At 38.6% G+C, this 27,995-nt stretch overlaps 1 protein-coding gene across 3 annotated transcripts in view; it reads right to left on the bottom strand.

Annotated features, from left to right (window-relative positions):
• The window catches only part of MOCOS (molybdenum cofactor sulfurase), a 351,791-nt gene that overhangs the window by 98,669 nt on the left and 225,127 nt on the right, over positions 1-27,995 (bottom strand). For all 3 annotated transcript variants that reach the window (XM_030012223.1, XM_030012222.2, XM_030012225.2), the window contains one exon: positions 1,555-1,631. In XM_030012223.1, the coding sequence (XP_029868083.1) occupies positions 1,555-1,631 (77 nt within the window). The remainder of the gene's footprint in view (positions 1-1,554; positions 1,632-27,995) is intronic.

Genomic DNA, 27,995 nt, shown 5'->3' with positions numbered 1-27,995 from the left:
TCCAGAATTTGACTAGAGACCACCAAAGTACCTAGGCTACACCAGCAGTGCAGAAGCTTTAAAATTCCAATATTTGTCAAAACCATTTTTTATTTATTTTTTCAAATTTCTCCTCAGTGTAGCTTTCTTCTCGTTTACTCTTTCAGCCTATATTTTTCTCATCTTTCTTTATCTTTCTACATTTTAGCATTGTGGAAAAAATACATTTTAAAATTGAAAATAGAAATATTCCTAAATTTTTATTTTTTACAAAAGGATTATAAGTGTGAAAATTTGAAGCCACATTCACATTTTTGGCATTCTTGGCACCTGAAAGGTCTCAACATACTATTTATTCATGCCTCTATTCTACCCTTTCATCCACTGATATCCACTTTATTCAGGTTCAGGGCTAAGTATTCCCCTCAGTCTAGTATCAAGAGATTTTTCAATTGTTTAGTGAAATAGGTACCAATAGGAGGTTTAGATGGATGAGAAATGCAGCGGAGGAAATGCTATCATCAACTCCTCTGTTATGGCAGGCAACGCTCCTACACATTAAACCAAAGCAGTCAGCCCTCTTTACAAGGGAATGCGTTTGTTTAAGATTGCACATTTTTCAGAAGCATTTTATACTACAAGAACGTATACTAAAGGCTGGTTTCTGATCTCTGGTCTCCACGCAGAGCATCATAAAGCAAAGTATCCTCACTTGTTGGGGCTCAGTCAGACTCCTGCTGAAGTGGATGAAAACTCTGCTATTGATTTCCACATGCGCAAGACCTCAAGCATCTAACAGAATACTCCTCGCAAAAGTCTTCCTCTGCGACGAAGAAGCAGCTAGAATCCATCAGATAAATCCTGACAATAAACCTCCACAGACACTAGCTGAAATTATACCAGCCTGAAAAATGCATAGTTAGCGTCTCTGTGGACTCAGGCCTCTTTTACATCATGACGCACTTTATGCCTTTATATAGGAAATCAAAGAGCGTAGCGGAGAAGGGAGGTGCAGACATTGCACATTAACCGCGCGCATACCTGAGTATGAAACACATATTTCGGGAACATATTTTGTTAACCTGGCACACATCGTGCAAGCCTCCTGCAGAGCCAGTGGTGCAAGCTTCCCTGGCCAGGTGACATCTCCTGCCCCTTTCAGGAGAATCCCGGAGCCACGGCAGCGATCACAGAGAGGTTGTGCATTTGGGGTGCTGAGCCAAACCAGCAGCAGACTAACCCGGAGTCGACAAGGCATATGAGTGTCACCCTTCACATAGGGCTTCTGGCTTGAAGATCAGCTCAAAGTTTTATTTGGGACTTCAGCGTTTTTGTGTGTGTATTTGCGGAGAACAGTGTGGATACTTTTTTTTTTTCCCTAACAAGGCTGGAATAATTCAATACATAAGACCTGAATAAACCAGTGACACTGAAGTCTGATCTTCACACTGATGAACATGGATAGTAAATCTAGAAAGGAAAATTAAGCTACAGCCATAGAAAATATGATCAGGCTTGTGCCCTGAGTATAAATCTGGAACTTCACTCTTCAGTATTAGAGTTATGTTAACTGACCTGTGAGTTTTTCCAGAACTTCAAATCCATGTTTCAGAGCAATGATATCAAGAAAAGAGACTGTGCCATCTTCAAACCTAAAGAATGGAATAAATGAGCACAGTAAACAAATCATGCAGCTACGGTACAGACTTTAAATCTATTTTGAGTTATTGCTTTATATTCAGTGAATCTAACTTGCAGAGTGGGAACTCTTCCCTTAGGGACTCATCTTTCAGTCTTGTGGTGTCCTGTAAAGCAAAAACATTCTTCAAAGCTATAGAGGTTCATATGAACAGTTGCTTGCACACAGAAAGTTGTATTTTCCCCTGCGTGGGCTACTTGTGGGTTTTGGATTTTTAAAGCAATGGGTAACAGCTATGTCTTATGAGCTAATGTCACAAGGTCCTAAATGACCTTCTGACAATGTCAGGAATAGGTGAGGAGACAGGTAGAGACTTTGTGTTTGCCCCCCCACTCCAACATGATTACATCTAACACAGTTGAGTTAGAAGGCAAGAAGAGACCTTCCTTATCTGGAGCAAAGAGGAAGATCACTAATAAATCTCCCTCCACGTGCTCCTCCTGGAAATTAAAAATAACTGACCTATAACATGAGCACTATACAAAGGTGGGGGAAAAGGTGCATCTCCCACCAACATCTTTTAAAGGAGACACCAAATGGAAACAAAAATGCCGGATTTGATGAACTACTGCAGCCACTCCCACAGTTCAGAAGGAGAAGGTGCAGCTCCAAGGTGGGGATGTCTTCAGGGAATGGTGCCCAAGAGAATTTTGAGGGGGCAGAAGGGACACCATATCAAGCATCAAAACATGTTTTATTTAGGCTTTGTGTGCACCGCAGCCCACAAGAAGTTTTAAGGAGTGATCGTTCAGCTTGCTTCACCACAAAGGGGAACGCAGAATAACGCTGACAACTGATGAAGTCAAAACTGTACAGAACTCACTACCATGTAAGGCTGAACCTGGGGTCACAGCAAGTCTCTAAGAAGGCGGGAGCTATTTCCAAAACTGTAACAGTTAATGCTGGAAATGAACCCACCAGCAACAACCCCAAATCTCATGGTTCAAGTTTAAAATTAAATTCTGACCATGAGGATGAGACCTTCCCGGGGACCTGGTGTTCCTTGAATGTTTCTCAGAAAGGTCTGATGATGCCCACATTGAAAAGTGAGATAAGAACAGTTTAATAATGAAAGTAAAATTAAAATATAACAACAACAATAATAAAATATAATACTAATACTAATAATACTAATGAAAATGAATAGAACAAAAAAAAGAGAGAGAAATAAAACCCAAGACAAAAACAAGTGATGCACAATGCAGTTGCACTCGCTGACCGATGCCCAGCCAGTCCCCGAGCAGTGATCCACCCCTCCTGGCCAACTCCCCCCAGTTTATATATTAAGAATGACGTCCTATGATATGGAATATCCCTTTGGGTAGTTCGGGTCAGCTATCCTGGCCATGCTCCCTCCCGGCTTCTTGTGCACCTACTTGCTGGCAGACCATGAGAAAATGAAAATTCCTTAACTTAGGATAAGCGCTACTTAGCAACAACTAAAACATCAGTGTGTTATCAACATTATGCTCCCACTAAACCCAAAACACACTGTACCGGCTACTAAGAAGAAAATTAATTCTACCCCAGCCGAAACCAGGACACTGGACAACACGGAGCACAATAGAAGCACTCTTGGGCAAGATGACTTTACATCCACACATAATAGACAAGAAAATAGGGCATTACTTTTTTTTTGCTGGATGTATATTATTTTTCACAATGCACGTAAAAAGCTTTTGGTGCCACAATTAAATATGTATTATGAAAAGGCTCAAAGGTTAAAAATGTCAGACTTCAAATGCTTTTCCTTTAATAAAATAAACCTCAATAGAATAGCATAGTAGCTCTCACTTCTACAGTGATTTTTCTTACTTATATTCCATTTAATTTTTCTATAGTTATCAAATAATTTAAACGCTGCAAGTGACACTGTCAGGTGAAGGACATATAAAGCTTCCCAAAAATATTTGGTAAAGTTCCACACAAAAGAATAATGCAAGAGTATTGTGTATATATGGTAATATGTTCAGCTGGGATGAAAGAAGACAGATAGAGGCAGCAAATAAATATAAACCAAGTGGTAAGAGAAAAGTGGTGGTCTGCTACAAGGATGAATGGCCCAAAAGAGACCACTCATGCTCACATATTTCAACACAACATAGGCCAAAGAATCCTTCTAAGGAATTTCTGAATCTTGCCTAGTAACAATTAATAGCAAAGTCTGTTGCTCCTGAACTTCAGGGAAGAAACCTCACTGGCTGTCAGTGATGAAATTTAAAGTGGTCACTTGTGATTTGAAAGAGACCTAACATCAGGTATGCTTTCACAGAGACCTGCGGACCAGTATCTGAGGGAAGCAATACTCTATACAAAAAGCCAGAAAAATTGGGGGAGGAGGAGGAAGAAGAGATAAGGCAGAGGCTAACAGTAGTTTTGGAATTAAATGCAGAAAAACATTAAAAATTTGCACTGGCTGCAGGAAATGTCACAGTGGTCTGACACGGCTGCCAAGGACAGATTACAGAAAGGATCTGTGAGGGTGAATTGACCTGCCCTGCTCAGTTACTGGCAATGGCCAGCAAAGCAAATAAAACACCGGGAACTAAAGACCAGATCAGAGACACTGGCACTGAGCCCATCAAGAAGACTGCACAACCCTCAACAACCTTATCATTATCAGAATAGAAAAGCACTTGAAAGGGCAACAAAGGTGCCAGCCTAGATCTTCAAAGGCCTCCAAATCTTACCTATAGTAAAAGGGGAAGCAAAAATTGGATTTCTGTGCAGTAGATGTGATTATTAACTAAGCAGACAACTGCAGTACATCCATTGCTAAGCAATAGAAGAGATGCATGAACCATGTTACTGTTCTAAGATCTTAAAGATTTTTATGGAAATAGTCCAGAGCTTAGGAATCTCTTTCCATTCAGAAAAAAGAAAGCAAACACAATTGTGGGGTTTTGGTCGAACATTATGCTCCAGAACAGCACAATCGTGGCGGTATATGCATCCTGCATTGTTTTGTCAGACCCGTGTTATTTATTCTTTCTGAATCACAAAAAAATTGCCTGCTGGGAGCTCCATTGCAAGAACCAGAAGCCATGAAAGAATTGAAAGTAATGGTAAAAATATTTGCTCGAAGATATGGGCAAGTCACTCTTTTTACAATTTAGATATGGACTATTTTGCAACATTCCTCTCTTGTATTTTGTATGTTCATATGGCCCCTTCTATTTCTACATTACCAGCTTTCCATTTCTGATAAAGAAAGCACTAACACTTCATTATTCCTATAATATGTATATTTACACTACTTTCAGCGCACTTGACTCTCACGTATGTTCTTCAGATTTACTGAACACCTGATTCTCCATTTCATGTAAAAATTTACAGGAATCATCTATAAACTCTGATATTTAGCAAATCTATAAATTCTGATATTTAGCAAATTAAGCCTTCAGTGCTACAGCAATTCTACTTCGTACATTGCAAAACATGATGCTATGAAAGGTAGCTATTCCCCTCTTGACACAAAAAGAGCGCGCTCTCAGAATATCTAAGTGTATTTAAGATTGAGAGCAAACATGCTCCTTACATTGCAAAACATTGACTTCAATGGCTACTTTTCTGCTTGATGCAATTGATGCTTCAAATGAATTGTTTCCCTACTTCCAGTTCCAGTGTCAGAATAATCAGTTTAGGATGAAGTTCATTTGAATGCCGGTCTAGAAGCCATTTCCTGAAGTAATACATCATCAGCTGCAAAACCTTTATAAGGGATACTTAGAGAGGCTAATACTGCAGAATACCAACCCAAGAAACAACAAGCTTACCTCTCTTATCTAGTTCTTATTATAATTGATCCCACTTAATCACATCTGGGATGAGCTCAATTGCTTAGCTGATTGTGTTTGTGAAAAGCTGATAGCACTTCACATTAACCTGCTATCCGACAAACTGGTTAAACAGCTCATGGCATAATAAAAACCAGAGCAGCTTGCCTAAATCTATCAAGGAGTTATGAAGCTGATGAGCTGCTCTTCTTTTCCAAATCACACAAGACCTCTGCTTTTTCCTTTGAGTCATGAGAGAAGACTATTGCTTACAGAGAGAGGTCCCACCTTTAGGATCTTCCTAGAGATGGAGACAGGCTAGTCTTTCTTTGAATCCTTTTTCAACTGGTTGTTGTGACACTTCTGTTAAGTTTCTGCGTACAAACATTATTTTCTAAAGCCACCATCCCACACTTCAGGGCAACTGAAACAAGGAAGGAAACTGTGACATCTTGGGCAGTTTGAATTCGTCCTCTCCTCAGCCAGGTCACCTTTACACGGAAATAAGATGACAAGAGTCATGGCCTGGACAGATGTGATTGGAAATAAAGTTCTTAAGGGCTAAACAAACAACTCTTGTTTAAAGAGAAGATTTATGAGTAAAATTTGGTGGAAGGCAAAAATAATACCCTGGAGCTGGACAGCACTGACTTAAGTCAGGAGTACAAAAGGGCCCTCAAAACCAATCAGCCAATGCTGAAGTGGTGAAATATCTTGCATACCTAAGCTATTCTGTGTATGGAAAGTATACAAGGCACGGCTTTTAGGTATTTTGGGTGGGAGCGCCTGCCTCTGCATTCTGGGAAGGCTGACTTGCTTAGCAGGCAGATGAGTGGTTCAGCTGGTTTTTTTTCAATTCATTTGCCCAGACAAAGTAAGTCCAGACACAGAGCACGTGCAATTTCTGCCCAGAGCACGGTCCAGAGCTTCGAAACTCTGATAAAAATCCCATCACAAGGTCAAAAAATAATCCTGCTCATTTGAGAGCATTGCTGAGTCAATGCAAAGTGCAACGAAGGAGCGCAGCGGGGAACATCACTGTCAGCCAGCTTCCACTCCCCTCTACACTGTGGTAATGACTCCATTTAGGTCAAATGAGCAGAAGTCATTCCTGAGTTTCTAAAGCAGGTAAGAGTGAAACCAAATCCACAGAGAAAGCATATTTCTTGAATAAGCTGCTTTTCTTTTCTTTTTTCTTTTTTTCAAACACTCCTCAAGAGTGGAGCTGCCCTTTGAAGTGAGATGTTACACGAGTTCCTTTCATCTTTTCAATTCATTTATTTTCATCTAATTAAAAAGTACAACAATACAGAGAGGTTCTTGGTATGCATTTAAAAGTAGTTCATTCAGATCCTATTTTTCACGTCTTAGAGATATTCCATATTACCTCCACATGAAACAACTGTCTTGGCAAATTTAGTTTTTACATATCATACATTTACTTGTTTATTCTAACTGGAATTACAATAGCACCAAGGGTATACAGTGTCAAGCTTATGGCTGTAGGAACAGGCTGTTTTCAGTCGTATTTGTGTTCTTAGGTTAGTAATTGCCATCTCTGATATTAGCAGGAGAATGGATCTTAATTGGTCTCACTGCTTTCCAACATCAAAACCCAACATTTGCAAAAGCAGCTATATTTGTTTTGCTTTTCTTTAACTTAAAAAACATCATTACCAGTCTATGAAACCTTTAGGGCCCTGTTCTGCTCTTCAGCACATCTATCAACTCCTCCTGAGACAAAGTTCTCAGGTACCTTTCCAGGGTGTTTGTGGCTCTCCAGAGGACAGGATTCCCTTGGTCTGGCTTTGTTTCCCACAGACAATGCTCTTCGCTTTTAGCAATTTGCCAGTTGTCTGTATTAGTCACCTTCTTAACTGGGTGAAACCCTGGTCACCTTAACACCAACAGCTGAATTTTAAGGCAGCATCACACAAGACCGAGCATTTATCTGTAGGCTTTTTGATCCTCTACTAGTAAAACCTTTGGAACAGGATCTAATCCTCAGATAACTAACCTCAGGTACACACTCCCTTTGGATTAAATATCTTTGCTTCACATGGTGAATGCCGCTGAAGCAAGTAAGTATAAGTAGGAGATAGCCTGTTGTAACAGGCATGTATTCTATCATTAAACTATGCTTTCATAATAATCTAACTTTTGCATAACTGCCTGCACAGGAGTATGCTACAGTAAGCCAAGAATTTAAATGCTAGGAGGGCAGTAATAAATTATAGACCTCTGAATAAGACACCTACTCTCACCACTTCAGCAACTCCTTTTTACCTCTGTTAGTGGCACACTACACGTTCATGAGCAATGATTGTTTCTCACACAATGAAAAGAGAATGCTTATCTGCTGCCTGAACAACGGCCACTTGTGGAGGAGAAAACTGAATGAATAAATCAATCCATTTTTATTTCTCAAATGTCCCTCTGCATCTCTCCCTTATGTGCAATTTGGTGAACTTCTAACTGGTAACTTTGCTCACTACCTATATCTAGAAAAATCTTCCCCTTTTGCACCAAAAGATTAGCAATCCTTGAGTCTGTTACTCAAATCAGTCTGAATGACACATTCTGATTTTGCAGATTATCAGCTCCTCAGGGCTCTGCCTTTCAGTAAAAAAAATCACACTTCTGACAACTATGCACCACACTTACTTTCAGCTGTATGCAATTTTTTAATAAAATTAGATTTCTCCTACTAATATCATTTTTACATCTAATAGTTTACAATATATTTTTTAAAAGTATTTATACAAGAGCTTTGCCTGTAAGCATTTAAATCACGCAACGATGAATAAGTTGTATCTCAGGGATAACATACTCCCCCACCAACCCCTACATGGACCCTCCAAAGTCAAAAAATAATAAAGCTACTTTCTTTTTCCCCACCAAGAGAGTCATTGGGCACAAAAAAACCCCTGCACTGCATTTGTCACTGGCCAAAGGTTTGCTTCCAAATTCACGAAACAGGCCAATGTGGTTTCATGGCATTGATGGGGCAGAGGGGGAGAAGGTAAATAATCTTTTCCTTTAAAATTCCACCATGCAAAGGAGTATTTCCTTGAGGTATATTACATTTAAGTCTTCAGGAACACGAGGTCTGCTGGTTAACTGGCCTCAAAGAATAATATGTTCAACTATGAGCTAGTTAGCTTGCAATTTATACTCATTGATCTTAACTTGTAACTTATTAATGTTGACAAGAACTCCATTAAGGTGCAATTCAGCGTGAGCAAGTGTATTGCAAATGATTCCTGTATCTGTCTGAGTGTTTAACATTTGATATGCATTATTCTCCCATGATTAAATATCAATAATCCAAATGTTCACACCTCTGCTTCTCATGGGAAGGCAATATCCAGATATAACCCCAAGTAATAGTTAAAGTGAGCAATTTGCAAAGTGTATTTGCATAAACTGTTCACTGATCAGTTATGAGTAATGAATCATTAATAAAAATTCAAAGCCCTTTCTTTGATTTTCTCCTTAGGATGAAAGAAAGAATGAAAGACGTTCTGGAGATAAATTTTTCAGAGGCAATAATCTGACCAGCTGTAATCATTTGTCCATGTTCAGTATAAACAGATTTGTTTATTTCCTCATGAAGATTGAGATGCAATCTTTCATCCTTAAACAGGTGCATTTGGGGATAAAGAATAACTTTGTAATGAACTGGTAAAGACAAATCAATTTAAAATTTGGCAGACAAAAAAGGCTCCACTTGAACACGAATTTATTCTTAAAAATCCACATGTAAAAATACCGCTGTCTAATCATGTGTGTCAGTGAGGCAGACCCAGATCAATGACCTCGGATAATGTTAGCAGTAACTTATCCTCAGATAATAGAGAAAAATCCCTATGACTGCTTTCCAATGGGTGGCCTCCATTTTATAGAAAGGTCTGTGCCTCAAAGCAGGGGTTACTGCAGTGCATAAGCCTTATTTCCACTGCAGATAAAAGTGAATCCAGCAAAACTTCTGAGCACTTTATTTCCTCAGTTGGGGGGTGGTGTGGTGTTTGAAAAGACTTCTCTGATCCCATCCAGAAAGCTTCTTTCTCTAGCAATAAAACTTCTTTCCGGACCTAATTTTCAGAGGCCATGCAGACCTAAGACTAGCAGAATCCATTTGTAGCTGTGAATGAAAACACGTTCTTCACTATCAAGCCCGTCGTGTTAAACCATTCCGTTTTGAGCCACCATTTGGGGCAGGTTTACTCCTCCTTCATGGCAACCTGAAAACTAACTTAAAGAATTTCCAATGTTGGGACTGTCAGTAAGACAGAGGCTCAAAATGTGCTCATGATGATGTGGGATCTGGATAGGCTGGGCTGATGGGCTGGGGCCAATTGTATCATCTTCCACTGGAAACGAGGGAAGTGTTGAAGGCATCACACACCAACTGGACTCTGAACCACACATCCACATGGCAGCTGTCTTCATGGGAAACTGCACTTTTAGCATCTTTCCACTCATCACTGACTCAGATAAATTACATGCAAGAAATCATTTTCTTTTTTATAAAGTGGAATGAGTATTAGGTGGATGTCAGAAGCATTCACGCATGTGCTGAATATTTAATAGCTGTCAGCAAGAATATAATGGTATCAGTGTTTGTTGTCTTTTGTTTCTGATGCGAATGTGCACGTATGTGGAACTGCCTGTAGTTGGTGGCATATGCCAACTACAAGTAATAACAAGTAAGTACTAAGCAGCTAAATTCAGTTTATTGTATGATATATGTACCAACAACACCCTGTGTACCCAGAAAGGCTGGCAGCTTGATAGGACTGGCATTATTAAATTACTGCTATAAAACAACTTAAGTTCAGAATAAGGTCTAATTAGCTAGTTTGCATGTTGAGACCTTTGTGATAACAGTAAAATCGTCAAAGCAGAATGAGAAAACACAAATACAAGGAAGGCTTCAGCTAATAAGACATTCCAAGATATACATGCAACCTTTTTAGGCCTACGGGGTGCAGCCAACTGAGACTTTCATGAGGAAAAAAGAATATTCTTTCTGCCCCGCTCTCATGCTTGAAAAAAAAAAAAAAATTACATAGTAAGATATGCTACACCAAACCAGGTGCATTTTGGTAATCAACTGTTTTACTGTAAAACCTACCAAGCTATGTTTCCACTTTGAGACCTCAGATTTTCAGCATTGTTATGAGGCTTGCTAAGACTTCACACTACTCTGTGAGGTCAATGGGTAGCATCTCACTCGTAAGATGAGGACAGGGAAGTTGAAGAAGTAAGTGACTTTTCTTTCCAAGAACCTACTTTAACTGATTTGCCAAGCTCAGTCTGGATATTGGGAGTTACCAAATTTCCAGAAAATTGAACTCACAACAGTGATACTGAATTAGGAAGTACTCCTAATTTCTCAGTGGTTTAAGTAGTCTGCAGCTTATACTGCAGAAAGCCAAGAACCCTTTCCATGCAATTGCCTCTCCTCTTCAACAGGAGGGCAGTGATGGAGACGCCAGGAATATCAGGCGCTCATGTATAAACAAAGGTAGCTGCTTTAGCTTTCACAAGTGTCCTGGACCTGCATTGATAAGGTCAGTAACTGGAAGAAGTTCTGGAGGTCTTCCAGTCATCGGAGTCCAGAAGAAAGGATCACCTCAACTAACGATTCCTTCAAGGACTCGGGAAAACTCTGGCATGTTACCTGGCATTGCTGATGCTTGAAGTAGGGAGCACAGAGAGATGACTCCTATCCCTGGCTTTGACAGAAAAGAGCATAAGTCAGGTAGATGAGGAGTCAGCAAGGTAAAGAAACAGCAGAGGGTTAGGAATATGTGTATCAAGAGAAATAAAAAGTTCAATATTCATAGAAGCATTTGTTATGTAAGTTATATCATCCCAGCTATCATCCAAATCGAAAACAGGATAATGAGTGGGTGGAAAAAGCAGAGATGTTTATAAGCTAAGACAAAGTACGTGGGCTACAAAATAGAGGGATTAGAGCCTCTGTAGGACGCTTGACATTAGTCTGTGGTAGAAAAATAACCACAAATAGAAAACATGTGCTAAAGAAAACACATAAATATAAGAGAGATGGTGGTGAAGAAAACAGAAATGTTTTGAATTGAAATCTCTTTAGTGAGATGTTCAAAACAAGCAGGACTAGTTGCTGAGATTCTGCTACAGGCTATGTAGCTATGCAGGAAAAACCAGATACTTTTCTACCACTCTCACAGAAATAAATACTATAACTTTCCTACAAGCAAAACCAAGATAACAGAAATGGTTAGGTTCAATTGCTCCTTAACATCAGAGCCAAAGCCAAACAAAACCTGCTACAAATAAAATAATTATCTGAAAAACAGCTTTTACAGTTATACAATACATGATGGAAGACTTTGACTGATAGAAACCCCGGTCAGAGGGATTAGAAATTTATGTGGCACAGACAGATAAGCAGCCTCAAAGGAGGTTCTGAATGTGATAGGGGCAAAATGAGACATTATTGAAATTACTTGGTCAGGAAAACTGAAGTCATCAGATACTTAGATATAGATGAGACATAAAATTACTTGAAGGTGAGATTCAAAAATGCATAGAATTTGCATCCCAAAAGAATGAAAAAAGAAAGAAAATGAACTTTTAGATAAAGCCTCCAGCAAAAACCTGCACCAAAAAAAAAACCCAAAACCTCTGAAGAGAGATTTTAGCACTGCTTATAAAACCTGATATGGAATCAGAAAAAGTGCTGCTCAGTGAAGGAAGCTACAGCTGGAAAGATAGAAAGCACCGGGATAAAGTGAGAATTCCCAAGAGCCAAGCCCTGACAAAGCAAATTAAACTGAACAGCAAATTATTCTTTATATAAAATCAAAGGAAAATATAAATAATATATAACAACACACATAATATATAATGAAATAAGGAATATAAATAAAAAGAAAAGGGCTGTGATTATTATTCAAGAAGCAAAGAGCTGGAAGAGGAAAAAGGGTCTGAAAACTAAATGAGTACTTGGTTTCAGTTTTTAACAAGGACTCTGATGAAAAACATAGGTCAGGACAGGGTGACTCATGGCTGAAAGTGTGTGGAAAGTGTGAAAATTGGTTATTGCAACTGGTGTGGAAACTCACTTCAAAGGTTTTAATGTACTTGAACACAGGCAGACAGACAAACTATGTCCCAGAATAGTAAGAAATTGGCATGAAAAACTCCCAAGTCCAATAACACAGGCCAGTAAACAAATTTGTCAAATCAGGACTGGAAAACAGAAAACACAATATTTCTACTGAAGAAAGGGAAACAGAGTGATCCAGGCAACAACACATCTGTTAGCTTGACCTCCGTGTTATGTGTGTCTGAAAACAAGTTCTGAATGAAAGGACAATTAAATGAGTAAAAAAACCCACGTTCAAATGCACCATGGATTGTGCCAATGGAAAATCAAGCCCAGAGAGGCTGCCATTTTAAGAGCACATTATTTTTCTAGGCAAAGGAAATGCAGAACTAATTTGTCTGGATTTCAGTAAAACATTACCTCTAGTGCCATATGAGACGCTATTACAGAGTAAGGAATATTAGAAGAACGCTACAGTAGGCTAAGAAATTGTGCTGAAAGGGGAACTATTAAGCTAGGATAAGGTTACCTGTTTAGTTCCTCAAGCACTGGTTTTGGGACAAGGATCTCTTTTAGTAGTCTCAGTAACGATCCTGGCATAAAAGGTAGGAATGTGAAGATAAAAGAGGCTGCTGAAGTGAAATCTGGAGATTGTCAATGCAGAGGATGGGGCTGTGTATTGTGTGCAGTAAGAAACAGATAATGTTGAAAACCCTAAAACCAGAAACAAGATTAAACGTATAATATGCTATAATGTATGATAAATACATCATCATGCATAAACCCTATTATGCAGTTAGGGATTACTGACATTAACTTCTGCCATGAACTGCAAGAGTGTCATCTGAAACATCAGATTTATTAGTCGATCAGATCAGTTATCAGCCATCAGCACGACAGACAAGAAAACATGCGAGGACTTACAGATAGAAAAATATTAGCACCATTAATAAAGGTCTGATAAGATTTTCTGTGCCATGCTGCGTATGATGATCAGAGAAAAAGAAAGCACATCTTATAGAAGTGCTCAGTTTGTTTAGTACGGAAATTTAAAGCTAAGCAGAATTGCTCTTCGTAGGTCTAGAGATGGAAAAGGTGGGTAACAACCAGTGAGGAAAAAGAGCTACAGGACAAAATGCAGATAAATGACCAAACTGACCACAAGGTAATACAGACTGCAAATTAGAAGTCTTGTGTCCATCCAAGATATGAAATTACAGAACAATTTTCCAACAGAAGTAGCAAGAACAAACCAAAACCAACATGCCCTCCCTTCCCTGTGCCAAAGGTCTCCCCCTCATTCTGCACACAGGCTCAGTATAAAGAAGGGATTATATAGTGTGGGTGTCTTTGACAGCAAAGAGGTTGATTACATGACCCAGAAGGTTTTTGCACCTCCTAAGAATCCAATAAATGGAAATGCCAAAATAGCAACTCATCTCACTTTATGAAACTGCATATGAAAATACCATAAACACAGAAGTTTGTAACTTTGGGAACCCCTGAAAACCCTGGAGTCATCCCTCTTGATGATTTTCCTCTGACCAAGTCAGTGCCATTTGACACCCAATTAAGGTGGCACTGTCTTGCGCAACATCAGTTGTATAGACTACTGAGAAAAGAGCAAAAGAAATTCTTAATAATAGCTTTTTTTTCTTATAAATTTGTATGCATGTTTTACCAGCCTGACAATACAGCACATTGACTAGTTCTATATGCTTCCAGTAAGGAAGGTCTCTGGTAGTGGTGGTGAGGAATAAAAAGATAATTTTATTTAGATTAATTGTCATGGAAGTAAGAGGTGATCTTGACAGCTATATGTTTTTATAAAATGATGTTAAACACAGTAAAAATAGAAATACCCACCTCCGTGAATGTTTTTTTCACATAAAAGCACAGAAAATCTCTCTGCCTCAACCATACCAGACACAAAAGAATCGTCAAGAAAGGAAAATTCTACAGTGACACTGTAATACAAAATACTCATTTGAAAAACTCAACGCGCACCAATACAGTAGTCATCTATTGTCTCTTACCAATAAAAGCACTTTCAAAATTCAGCACTGTCCTGGTTTCGGCTGGGACAGAGTTAATTTTCTTCCTAGTAGCTAGTATAGTGCTCTGTTTTGGATTTAGTGTGAGAAGAATGTTGATAACCCACTGATGTTTTTAGTTGGTGCTAAGTAGTGTTTATACTAAATCAAGAATTTTTCAGCTTCTCATGCCCAGCCAGCAAGAGCTGGAAGGCACAAGAATTTGGAAGGGGACACAGCCAGGACAAACTGTCCAAAGGGGTACTCCATACCATGTGACATCATGCCCAGTATATGAACTGGGGGGAGTTGGCCGGGGTGGGGCGGATCGCTGCTCAGGGACTAACTGGCAACTGGTAGGAAATTGCATTGTGCATCACTTGTTTTGTATAATCCAATTCTTTTATTATTATTATTGTTGTCATTATTATAATAATTATTATTTTCTTCCTTTCTGTCCTATTAAACTGTCTTTATCTCAACCCACGAGTTTTACTTTTTTTCCCCCAGTACTCTCCCCCATCCTACTGGGTGGTGGGGGAGCGAGCAAGCAGCTGTGTGGTGCTTAGTTGCCGGCTGGGGTTAAACCACGACAGTCCTTTTTGGCACCCAACGTGGGACTCAATGGGTGGAGGTAACGACAAATCGGACTGGAATGCATTAGAACAACTTTGTTATAAGCATTCATTATACTGGTTCAATAGTCACTGGTCACAGTGTTGATTTATTCGCTCTCTAAGTCGGTGCGCTTGTTCTTAAAGTTGCGTTATGTAATACCTGATTTGCAGCGTATGCTCCCTGTTGGGCTGTTTATCGCCTGTGGGATCCGGGCTAGAGTTATCATGTTGTTGTACTTTGTAACACGGGCTTATGATACTACAGAACTGCTGGTCGTGAAACTAATCTGGCATTTGTACTCAGCATTGCTGTCTTCTCCGTACTTCGGGAGCCATCTATCAGAAACTATTAATAATTACACTCTTTACCTTTTCTCCTCGGAGAGCCAATCTATGGGGGAGACACATTCCTTCACCTTCCCCTCCTCCTCCAGGCAAATTACAATAGCTCTTGAAAATGTGGAATATCCTTGGGATGTTCAAACCAGCATGTTTCTCTTGCTATGTCTCCTGAATGTGTTCCAGGTCTTTTTTAAGGTTAAACAACTATTTCAGAATACCACCCAGAGATCTGCCCTGAGGCTGGATAATCACGGGTGACATGGCATATGGGAGAACACGGGCAGGTATCTAGAGAACTTCTCACCTCCAGAGGGGCAGCTCGCTGCTCGGGAACTAACTGGGCATCGGTTGGCAAGTAGTGAACAGTTGCATTGTGCATCAGTTGGTTTGTATATTCCAATTCTTTTCTTATTATTATTGTAATTTTATTACTATTATTATCATTATTATTATCATCATTATTTTCTTCCTTTCTGTCCTATTAAACTGTCTTTATCTCAACCCACAAGTTTTAGGGTTTGTTTTTTTTTTTTTTTTTCCAATTCTCTCCCCCTTCCCACTGGGTAGGGGGGAAGAGTGCGAGTGGCTGTGTGGTGCTTAGTTGCCAGCTGGGGTTAAACCACGACAAGCTCTCAATGAGTTTATAATCCTCGTGGTTGGAAATATATTGAGTTTTTGTATATACTACGGACAGCATATCAGTAAGTATAAGACAAGAAGGTTGCATGCAAGTTTCACAGAATTGCATCTCCCCACCACAGAAAAACAGGTATGTTTTCTATAAAAAGCCCACTGGAGAAGAGTTTCTCATAACTCATTTAGCAACCAAAGACTAACCATGGCTGAAATGAAACTACTTGCTCTTCCACTTCTTTGATGTTTCGGGTACAGTACATGGATATTTCAGGGACATGCAGCCAGGTAACTGATGTTTGTAAAATAATAGGCAGTGAAGATGTCTGGCATGAGTAGAAATATCAAGTAAAAGAAGAGCTGAGGTTGCTCCAAATATAGTACTGTCTCTTTAGACTTGGTAACCACTGGCAAGAACTAAATATGGCAGAAAGCAGGTAGCTCTGTATGCAGGGAATTCATAATAATATACAGAAGAAAGTACAATCGCACTTGAAAGTATGCTCAGTATTATACAAGTAATGAAATACTTTGCAAAAACAGAGTCTTGGGAAGATAAGAAACAAAGCAAAAACAAAATTCACATTAATTGAGTTAACATTGGCTCTGTGACTCGGCAAAAAGGGTGCTGCGGTGTTATACCACAGCGCAATCACAAGCGGCACACAGCATTGCCACCCACAGCTTGGCTGCCAGACTCTCGAATTTCCCAGTACAAAGGAAAATAGTTTGCATTAACAGAATGGGAGTTCTCCGACAGCAGAAAGTTCCCCAGTGGAAAACAAATACGAATTTGGAGAGAAAGGGGACATGGAATTGCCATTCACAAATACCATATACAGTTTTTAGGGAAATACAGGAAGCATAGAGTATGAAGCCTAAAATACCACCCATCCAGTATTTTGGTGGTCAGACAAATCCATGATTTTAATTTTAGTTCAATACTAGTCTTCTATGTCAGAGAGCAGAAATCTGGGATTTCATAGGGCAGTCTCGCATGACACCTTAAAATGACACTAACAGTAGGTCACCGCAAAGTTTTGCCTTCAAAACTATTATTCACATAATGAATTCCAAATATATTTCAGATATTTTAATCTCAATATATGTAGAAAACCCCATAAAAAACCTGATAAGACTTGTCAGGCCATTCAGCATTTTGATATATCAGCTATGCTTTTGGAAGACTTCTTTCCTCTACCCTCCCTTCCCCATATATGTTAATGTTTGCTTTACTAGATATAATTACTGAAAAAAACCCAGTTGAGATTAGATTTCAGTTATAATTAATGATGAATGTGTCAAAGTATTATGATGTTGTTTATCACACTGCTTACAATGTAATTTAGTGCAATAATACTAAGACTTGCTATGTGACAGTTATTTAGCATTTAAGTCTTCTTAAGATGCTCTGCAGAGTATCCTGAATGTTAACTATGGGAAGATTATTTTATACAAAAGCAGCTTCAGGCAAAATGTAGCGACAAGTTGCTAGAGCCCAGCAAAAGCTCTTAAATCTTATGTCATCTACAAGCTGAAATATAATAATTAAATAATCTAGACATGTTGTAAAGCTAATGAGAAATCCAAAGGATAAAATTAAAAATTGACATTAATAGGGCAGCTTAACTATATGAGGAAAAAAACAGTCTTTGTTCTTTGTGATACAATTTCTGAAGAGATATCTTCCTTTTCAATGTGTACATACACAGAAAAGATTGAAACTTAAGATCCTGGAGGAAAAAAAGAAAGTAATAACTTTGGATGCCATAGACAGACAGCTCAGGGTATTTTAAGGTAAGTCTTAGCTGTCCCAGTTTGTTGGGTTTTTTTCCTCTTTGTAGCCACTAAATTAATTTTGTTTTCACCTCAGACATAGTCCTAAAGAATTTTCTACTCTCAGGGGGTCCTGGCTGCATATTCACTTGTATGCTTGTGAATCCTGTCTCCAGCCTTAGGCTTTCTGCTGCAACGAATGTGCAAGTTTGCCCTGAGGAGCTGTGTCCCAGCCCAGCACAGAGCTGCTCTCAGCGACCTCCGTTCTGAAAGGAAAGCAATAGTTTTACATGTGCTGCTCTTGACGACTAAACAAAGTTAACTGATTGCTACATGTCTTTACCAGGAAGATATCAGGCATGGAGGGAAACAACCAAGAATATATTCGTTATTTTTGTAGTTAGCGTGGTTAAAATGAAAATTTTAATGCTCAGAGGAAGTCTAGATGCAAGGTCTAGTTTAAGAAAAATTGCAGAAGTACATAGAAAATCAGTTCACTTTGGGATATTGTTTTCACGTTGTGACATGCTGAAGACTCATATCTAAAGTTCAAAATTCTCAACGGAATTTGTTCATTTTGCTGTAATTTCTCACTGTGCCGTAGCATTCTGTGCACATATGACATGGCATGTACAATTTATTAATGTGTTGTAATTTCATTCTCCTAAACTCAAATATACTTCAGGGACACGACTCTAGCCTCTGATTAAAAAGCACAGTTCTCCACAAATTATTCTGAAAACAAACCAAATACTAAAAGCGCTTATAGCTCAGCTGAGACATAAAATACACGTAATCTTTCATCAAGTCCTGCCATTCTTGTAGAAACAATTCTAAACCATCATTACTTTAGTATAAACCTATAAATAAATACTACTAACATCTTGTTGCTATGTCTGAACTGCAAAAAAACCTATCTGCAATTCCTTTTCATTTGTAACCTATTAAAATAACTGATCAACTGTGTTTTCATAACAAGCATATTCTCTAGATTTTAGAGTGTCTAGAAAAGTAACCCTTTTTAGGGTATTTTGTGTCTAATATTGTATATTTTTGGAGAAGGGATATACCTGATAATACACTGTCAAGAACATTTTGCCTAATGCAGTTTTGCATTTACTGAGGTTTTTAAAGCTACATTTATTATTGGAATTCAGTTCTGCAGATACCATGTTTAATAGAACTTGACTAATGTTTCTGTTCAATTAGCTATCATACCATCTATTAAAATTCTGGTGTTCAAACTCATTGGAGCCATTTCAAAGGCTCCTTTGAGAAAACCAGAATACATTAGTGTGGTAAGTGGAAGATTTTCGAGAGGTACAACATCTGATATTGGCACATCCATCATCACAAAAAGCTTGGAAAATTTTAAGCTATGCAAAAAGAATCGGCGTTTTTTACCACGTTTTGTCACCATAATAACAAATGCAAATGATGGAATGGACTGATGATAATATCGATTATCCATAGAGATGGATATTGATCAGCCAGAGAGATCCTGGTAAAATTTGACTCTTAAGGAGCAGTTGGTCCCAGGCCTGGCGAGTCTGGCTACTAATTTAAAGGTGAGCCCCAGAGCTTTTGAATTGTTCTAATGACAACCCTGCTAGCAGTAGCATGCTCTATGGGCAAATTTATCAAGGACTGTAATCAGAATTTGCGGCTCTTTCTCCCTCACCTTCTCTCTGCGCTAGCAGGTAGATGTCACCAGGTAGAGTGTTTGTGCAGGTAGGCTGAGAAAGAGCACCGTGCTGATTACTTCTGCCCATAGCACCTGTGTCCGCAGAGGGAACTGGTGCCTGAGGGGTTTTCTGGAGAGACTGGCAGGGACACACACTGCATGCTCCCATCATGGGACGTCCTTATGGAGTACTGGTGCCTATGTGCAAGTTCTCTGTCCTTTAGATCTTGCACTTTTCCTTGGTCTCGATAGGTGCCACCCGCTATGTTGCGTTTGCTCGCACTTTTTCCTCAAAAAGATTGAAGCTACTATTCCTAATTTAAAGAAAAAAAAAAATTAAGGTTAAGGGAGTCATCTTGACTTCCTTCCCTGCTTTCAGGCAGATATGTGGCACTCGGTTCAGTTTACGACCAAGCTAAATCCCTGCAAACCATCCTCTGATGTGGAGAACGTGACTTGAGTCATTTTGGATTTCTTTCCTATATATCCGTGAGATATACATCCTTAATGTTTATCCTGATTAGAGTAAATTGGACGCTTTCCAAACAATTGCTCACAAGCACCTGCTCAGGAACACGTTCAACGATTCAACTCAGACAGCTACCTTGCACCACGCTGCACCGTAGGTCAGCTCAATGCTGCTAACTACAGTTAACAGGTTATAAATTAATACCTTGTGTCCTACCATGGACATTCCCATAAAGAGATGATAATGAAATACAAGCAATGTACATTAGCCTAAATGCAAAATGCAACTGTAAGTTTATTATCTCCATTTGCATGTTTTCCTCAGTTACTATTTAAAACCAAATCTTAGTGCAGCTCTGACTGACCTTTTTACAGTGCCCACATACGGAAGATAAATATTGCTCTCCTGCTTTATGAAGGTGAACTGGAGCTTAAAAAGAAAAGAGCTGTGGTTCCCATTTTGAGAGATTATGGTTTCTGTTTTCAGGTGCTGGGAATAGCTACTGTTCTGCCAACTAACATCAATGTTGGATTTCAGAGTTTAACACAGGCTGGGGAAATAAAATCTGCAGCCACTTTCAAAAACTGTGTTAAACAGCAAAGATACTTATCCTAAATTCAAACAAATAAAAATTTTATGGAACTTGAAAGATGATCCAGATCTCTCAAATCCTAAAAATTTCCTTTAATCATAGGCTATTACTCCTTTGTGGAGTCAAAGTACACTGTCAGATTGCACACTGAATAACAAACAGCAAGTAATCAGTATTATGTACATCTAAGACACAAAGCTGCACAGAGAGACTGTCTAAAACCAGGAATTCATCTGGAATAGGACAAGAATTCCCTAAAGCGAGTAGAGAAAGAGAAAATATTCAGTCTCAGAGTCTCTGAAAAGCACAATTAACATGACTGTTTAACATGCAAGGATTGCTTTAAAGTATCAGGGGACTATTTGAAGGCAACATAAAGAAGCTACCAAATAAAATCCATTATAAACAACAATACCATCATACAGACTATGCTGTACATAGCCTCTCCTGTCAGCTAAACGGTGTACCTTTTGAAAGGCATGTGACCAGGTAACACGGTCTTGTTAATATCAGTTGAGTACTTTCAGTCAGAATAAGCAGCAGTGGAGCACCACAGCGCATTTCTTAATTTGTAAAATGCAAAAACAGAGTCCTTTCTTTTCTAGATTGCTTGTTCTCTTTTTCTTTTTATAAAGGCCTGATGAATCCTTCCAAAACAAGACAGTGTAGGTGCAGTTCTTGGGAACAGCAGCTACATACATACACATGCTTGCTCTAAGCAAACGAAAGCTAGCACATCTTAGCTGTTCTACCTCCTGAGGTGTTTTGACACACACTGATAAGCCCACGGCTAATATTTGTGCTAAATAAGGGCCAAGTCTTTGCACTGCTCCCTCTCGGAGACACTGGGTCCTCAATGTTCTGGAAGACTTTGTCCTTCTCTGGAAAAGCATCTGCTGTGTTTAGTCAATCCAGCGGCCATACATCTCTCTTACTGTAGAGGTACAAATTAACTATGCTTGCCCTGCTTGCCCAGGTATAAATCATTTATATTTAAGGAAGTAGCATTGTTAGGAGCAAACGGTCTCTGTAACCTAATGGAAGATAAACTCCACGTAAGAAAAAAAAGTCTTATTCTAGGACGCTGCTTTGAAGTTGAACCAGCTAAACCGCATTATTTTCCAGTGAGAAAACATGCTGATAAAACCCTTCATTTAAGCAAAATATGTCGTAAAGGACAGAAAAAAATCCATGTTTACTTCCAACGCAGTCAGCTAAAATCTCATTCTTCAACAACGAACACATTATGGCAAGAGGAGGTTAGAGATAAACTAAATTGAATATAGCGTAATTATATATAATTGTAATTGTACTGGTAATTATTTTTCTTAATTTGAGTCTTTATCAAATGGCTGAGGAAATATTTATAATGTAATTGTTATGCACACTGGCACAATCGTAATTCACACTGCAAATACAGGGCATTCTCTAAAGCTTTTCTTAAGAGTCAAGTATAATCAAGGGATTGTGAAACAAAACCAGAAAAACAATGGAGTGAAAACAGAATAATGAGTCAACATTTCATTGGGATAATCTTACAAGGAAGATCATAAAAAAATGTAATTTATAAAAAAAGACTGCAAAACTGTCACTAGTATTTAGTCTGAATGTCAACATTTTCTACCAACGCAGGGTTTCTGCAAACAGGATTATTACTGATACATCTCATATATGCCAAGAAGGTCTTATTCTCTTAGGATGCTGCTATAAGGCAATGCTAAAAGGGAAAAGACAAACTTTGAACTTTTCAGTCATAAAGAAATTCTCATTTTAAATGGTAATCAAATTGCCAGGATGAAAAGGATTCAAGGTTTTATTACTCTGTTGACTATATTTTCCCTGCAATCAGGGAAGTAATTGAAATAAAAATATTAAGACACAATGTTGGAAATAGTACAAGGTAACGCTGTCTTCTCAGATCTGCCCAGAGACTGCAAGAAGACCCAGCAGGGACCTGAACTTCCAAACCTAACTGGGGCTGTCTAGATATGTACATTATTAAACAAATAGAGAAAACACAGTAGACACCATGCCTCACTGAATTTTAGTTGCCTGAGGTTGAAGAATCAAGTTTGTCTTTGAGTGTAAGATGCTGTCTAAAAAATCAATCACTAACCTAAACGGTGTTTACTTACACTAGCTATATTGAAATAAAAAACCCCCCATAGTTTTAAAACGATACTGCTAAATGTATTTTTTTCTTCCTTTTAGGATTAGGGTTTATTCACAGGTATATTATAAAGGAGATCATCTCACTTTTCCTGTGCAGTTTAATGTCATGCAAAGACTGTCAAAAAAGGCTTTTTTTCCTTTTTTTCTGCAAACTGAAAGAGATGCCAAAGATATTTTCCCCTATGGAAATTAGACAAATGGTACTGTCACTGCGTTCCCTTTTTCCTGCAGATCTGTAATGCATATAGTAATTATATCACCATGGGATGTCAAATCACTGTGGTATATGAAGCCAGAAAGTCTCTGTTGCAATTGATAACTATATGTTCCAGTATGAATGAAGTTTTACTGTGCTTTGTTTTAAATTTAAGAATCAAATTTCATCCCTACAATAAGGCTATTCCCTAGAAATTAAACTATGTTAGAATTCTTGTTTTGGCTTAAGGAGAAATGGGCAAGAAGCAGAAGACGGTGTCTGGATGTCTATTTATTTTCAGTGGAGCACCAGCAAATGCTGCCTGATTTAATGGTATCTAAACCTTGTAAGGCAAGTTTTATAAACAGAGGTAAACAGATTTCCCAGCTGTAGCTGTTGGTCCAATAAATTAGGTTACTGCAACTTAGGAGCCTTGCCTCGCTTGCATTTTAGACTACTGTGACTACAACAACTCCCATGTCCTCAGAGTCTCAGGGGCAAGAATTTGGCTGAACGCTTCTTGTTACAGCCCCATGCACAGCCTGGACCACAGAAGCAGGCTTAAAACCTGCTCCTCTTCTGCTTGTGAAATGAAAACAGCTGGGTTCAACGTTTGGGTTTTGGCCTCTTCCCTAAAAGAAAACTTTGGATTAGACAATTTGTCATGTATTTAGGTTTTCAGTGGAAACTGAATGGGCACAAGAACAGTGTAAATAATCTCATATCAACACTTCAAAAAAGCAGTGTATGCCTGGAAAGTTACCAGTTTGAAATTAAGTGATTAATCAGCTATTGTAACAGAAAGAGTTAAGATCCACATTATTTATTCTGAGGACAGCATCACTCAAAGACTTTCTGAATCACAAGGAGCCCTAAAACAGTCAAGCCACTACAAGTAAACTGAGTTGATATGCTGATTTTTCTGTAACATCAAGTTCTTCCAACGTTTTCTAAACTTTAATCTGTAGCTGTAATCAATATGCACCTCAGCACAGCCCAGAGAAAAGGTGAGGAAGAGACATGGCTTCTATTTTTACTTTCTGTACAGTGAAGTCTATAGACATGCTGACAGCAAGGCAGGGCAAATCGGCCGGCGAAATTAGAAATAGTTAGGAGTACAGTATCGTAGCTATCGCTCCCCCTCTGATGGTGCACACTGGTCAGTCTGTTTGCCAGGTCACTGCCTGAGACGCTGTGTGGCCAGCCAGAATTCAAAGGCAAAGGATGTAAGATAGGGCTTACACAGAGGACCATGCAGAATCAAAAAATTAACCTGTCACGAGACACGGGGTCCCACACCTCTGTTACTCCGGATATTGGCTACTGGCTTCGATCTCCAGTAGGCTCAGAGGAAGAAAGAGTTCTCAGTTTAAGTTGGAGGAAAAAAAATATTTGTCATGCAATATGCTGCGTCCATCCCTATGGCTTAGATATTGTCTGGTCAGTAATTCCATGAAAAAACTCACTAGTGGCACACTCTCCTTCTTGTTTGTCTGTATACAGTTTTCCTTTTCATACATGTCATGTGCACCTTGAAAATGTGTTGACAGTGCAATTTGTGGACATAAATATAGTGAGCGAATACTACTCTTCCTCCACCCCCTTCAGGACACCCACACAAGAGCAGATTTGACAGACTTGTCAAGTATTTTCACACCTTTTCAATATGCCACTATAGATTTAAAAGTATCTGAATGAACCCCACATGGTATTTAATGACGGTTGGGCTTTCCTTGTTAAATTCTTTGTGTACCTGAGGAAAAAAGTTTCAGAAATGTTAAATTAATGGATTATTAATCTTTAACTTGGTAAAGCAGCAGAGATAAGAAAAGTTTACTTAAATAAGATGTTCTGCTGAGGATTCTTATGATCATATAAATTTTTAACATTCCTGCAGCCATTTAAATAGCTGAAGGTAGATCTCGTTGGCTCTTATAACTGCTTCATTAACTACAAAATGATCTCTTCAAGATTCACATTCCTCCCTTTAGCTCATAATTTAAATAAACCAGGCTAGGATAAGAAATCTTCCTTTATCTTTGACTCACAGTTCTGATTGCCAAGCATTTGTGTTCATCAGACAGGAAGGGAGATTAAATGAGAACTTATTCAGTGCACCCTGCATGGGAGAAGTATGTGTTAATTTACATTTTCTTGCACATGGAGAACTGAAATAAAACCCATATTTGCTATACTGTAACCATAGTTATACTGCAAGTTTGATTCATCAAATAATCTGAATTTCTGAAAATTTCATATAGTTGATCTTAAAAGGTAGCACATCCACTAAGGTATGCATACTATCACATTAAGGATTTGGTGACAATGTTAATAGCATGCAGGTATTAGAGAAATTTTTAAGGAACACAAAATGAATATATCTACATTCCTATACACGTTTCATATAAATGAAGACTGCAGGTGTGTTCGTACTGTGGACATTCATCTTCATATACTTTATTCCATAATAGAAAGATTTACAGAAAATATTTAGGATGTCTGCTACAAACTGGCACACTAACAACTTAGGAGAAGACTCTCCTTTAATGAGAGAAGCATCGCACAGTTTGATTCACATTTGGTATAGAAACTGAACACATTCAGATGTCTTCTTGGCTGGAATCAAAGTTTTACATCAATTCCATTAATAATGTTTACCTGTGCTTTGTTGAGAACTTACATAAGCAACAACACAGTTTAAAGAATACAAACAAGAAAATTATGAAGGTGCTCAACTTTCTTGGAAATGCAGTCATGTTACTGAGATACAGTTGGCTTCATTATATCCTGTTATTTAAAACATTTTGCATGCCAAGTCCTTTATCAAGTTCTGGTTAGCCACACCGCAGCATTTAGCCCTCACTAAAATTTCAAACTGCACCTTGCATCTCTGTGTGTAAAACTCATTGTAAACCCACCACTTGGTAACAGAGAACAGGAAGAGCTACTGCTGCATGAAGTTGTCACATCTAGAATGTATACTTACACGCAGTCAAAGCTTTCAGGGAGGAATTTTTCCATAATTATCTGTCTACTGGTAAATCAACTATGGTTTCTTGCTTACGTTGTGTCCTGATACATATTCACAGATATAAAATTCCAAATTCTTTAGAAAATGTCAGCTAAAGTGCTCGGTCCTGCTTCTTTTTGTTGATCTAATTTAATCATCACATTCATTAACTGCCAAGAGTGTAACTCCTATGAACAATTAGAGAGGTGGTTTTCCTGTTCATCCCCAATTCTATAGCAGTCTGCCTAGGAAAATCCCAGAAATGTCGAGATGGAGAATCAATGATAATTTGTGTATTTTGAAAATCGATTTAAATTATTAAAAGGGATTAAATTTGGCATATAGAATGTAATCAAAGGTCTCCTGTTGAGTCCAACAGGAGATGACTTGCGCCAACAGGCCACTACACAGCAGTTCTGTTGCTCTCCTCCCAAAGAGCTTACGCTATTCTTATTTACTGCATCATGTTTTTGAAAGCCTGCGAATGCTCTCCCTAGGCTTTTAGCACAACAGACTACAACCTCTCTGGGGCTACGTGTGTTATGCTAGCAACTGGCCATACTAAAGTAAGTACAAAAAAAATATATTTGAAATCTTGAAAGTTATGGTGACAGGAAAATGAAAAAAATACTTTGACCTTGTAAACACTACAGCAGCTTCAGTATGAAATTATTAGTAAATATTGAACATATTTATGTTAACCATGAAAATATGACTAAATATTAAAACTTACACAAAATACAAGTTACATGTAAATCAAAGGAGAATTATGAAGTTTCAACAAAATATTCCATTTTGACTGAAAGCTGTCTGCCTTTTACATTAAGAAGTCACCTAAAGTGATGCTTTCCCATGAAATATTTGCATTTCAGTGAAACAGCAGTCAAGATTGCAACAGATGACTTTAATAATACTTTTCAGAAAGATGTCAATAGAGATTCTGGCAACTTCAGAAAGTAACTTTTAAAAAGGAAGTGAAACATGATGCTATTTGTGGAATATTTAATACCTTCAGAAAGGTGTCCATGTGTTTTCAGTATATAATGCAGAAACTAAAAACTGCATCCAAACATCTGATATCTAATTAATTAGATTAATTAGATTAAGGGTAGGAATCTCAGCCAAGCAAGATTCCTATGCTACTATTCAATGTGACTCTGCAGAATACGATTTTCCATATAGGAAGAACAGTTTAAGATGAATATGTATTAAAGTAACTGTGAGCAAATATCTGATCTTGGACAAAAAAGCAAATTTCCAAAAGACAGATTTTGTACATGACATCTACTTCCAGAAACATCCAGGTAATTCAGAGGAGCATTTCTACTTCATGGAAAGCAAGGTGATTTTTAGGATGTCCACCTGATTGAGCTATACTAACGCAAATCCAGAAAGAGAAGACAGAATATTTCAGTTCGAAGGGACCTACAGCGATCATCTAGTCCTGCTGGCTGACCACTTCAGGGCTGACCAAAATTTAAAGCATGTTATTAAGGGCATTGTCCAAATGCCTCTTAAACACCAACAGGCTTAGGGCCTTAACCACCTTTCTAGGAAGCCTGTTCCAGTGTTTGACAACCCTCTTGGTAAAGAAATGCTTCCTAATGTCCATTCCAAACCTCCCCTGGCACAGCATTGAACCATTCCCATGTGTCCTGTCACTGGATCCCAGGGAGAAGATCTCAGCACCTCCCTCTGCACATCCCCTCCTCAAGAAGCTGTAGAGAGCAATGAGGTTGCCCCTCAGCCTACTTTTCTCCAAACTAGACAAGCCCAAAGTCTTGAGCCGCTCCTCACGGGACACTCCTTCCAGCCCTTTCACCAGCTTTGTTGCCCTCCTCTGGACGCGCTCAAGGACCTTCACATCCTTGTTAAATTGTGGGGCCCAGAATTGCACACAGTGCTCAAGGTAAGGCTG

The sequence above is a fragment of the Aquila chrysaetos genome, chromosome 4, assembly GCF_900496995.4.
Source record: "Aquila chrysaetos chrysaetos chromosome 4, bAquChr1.4, whole genome shotgun sequence".
In the NCBI taxonomy this organism is placed as follows: domain Eukaryota; kingdom Metazoa; phylum Chordata; class Aves; order Accipitriformes; family Accipitridae; genus Aquila; species Aquila chrysaetos.
The sequence above is the reverse complement of the archived record's forward strand: the minus strand, read 5'-3'. Positions and strand labels throughout refer to the sequence as shown.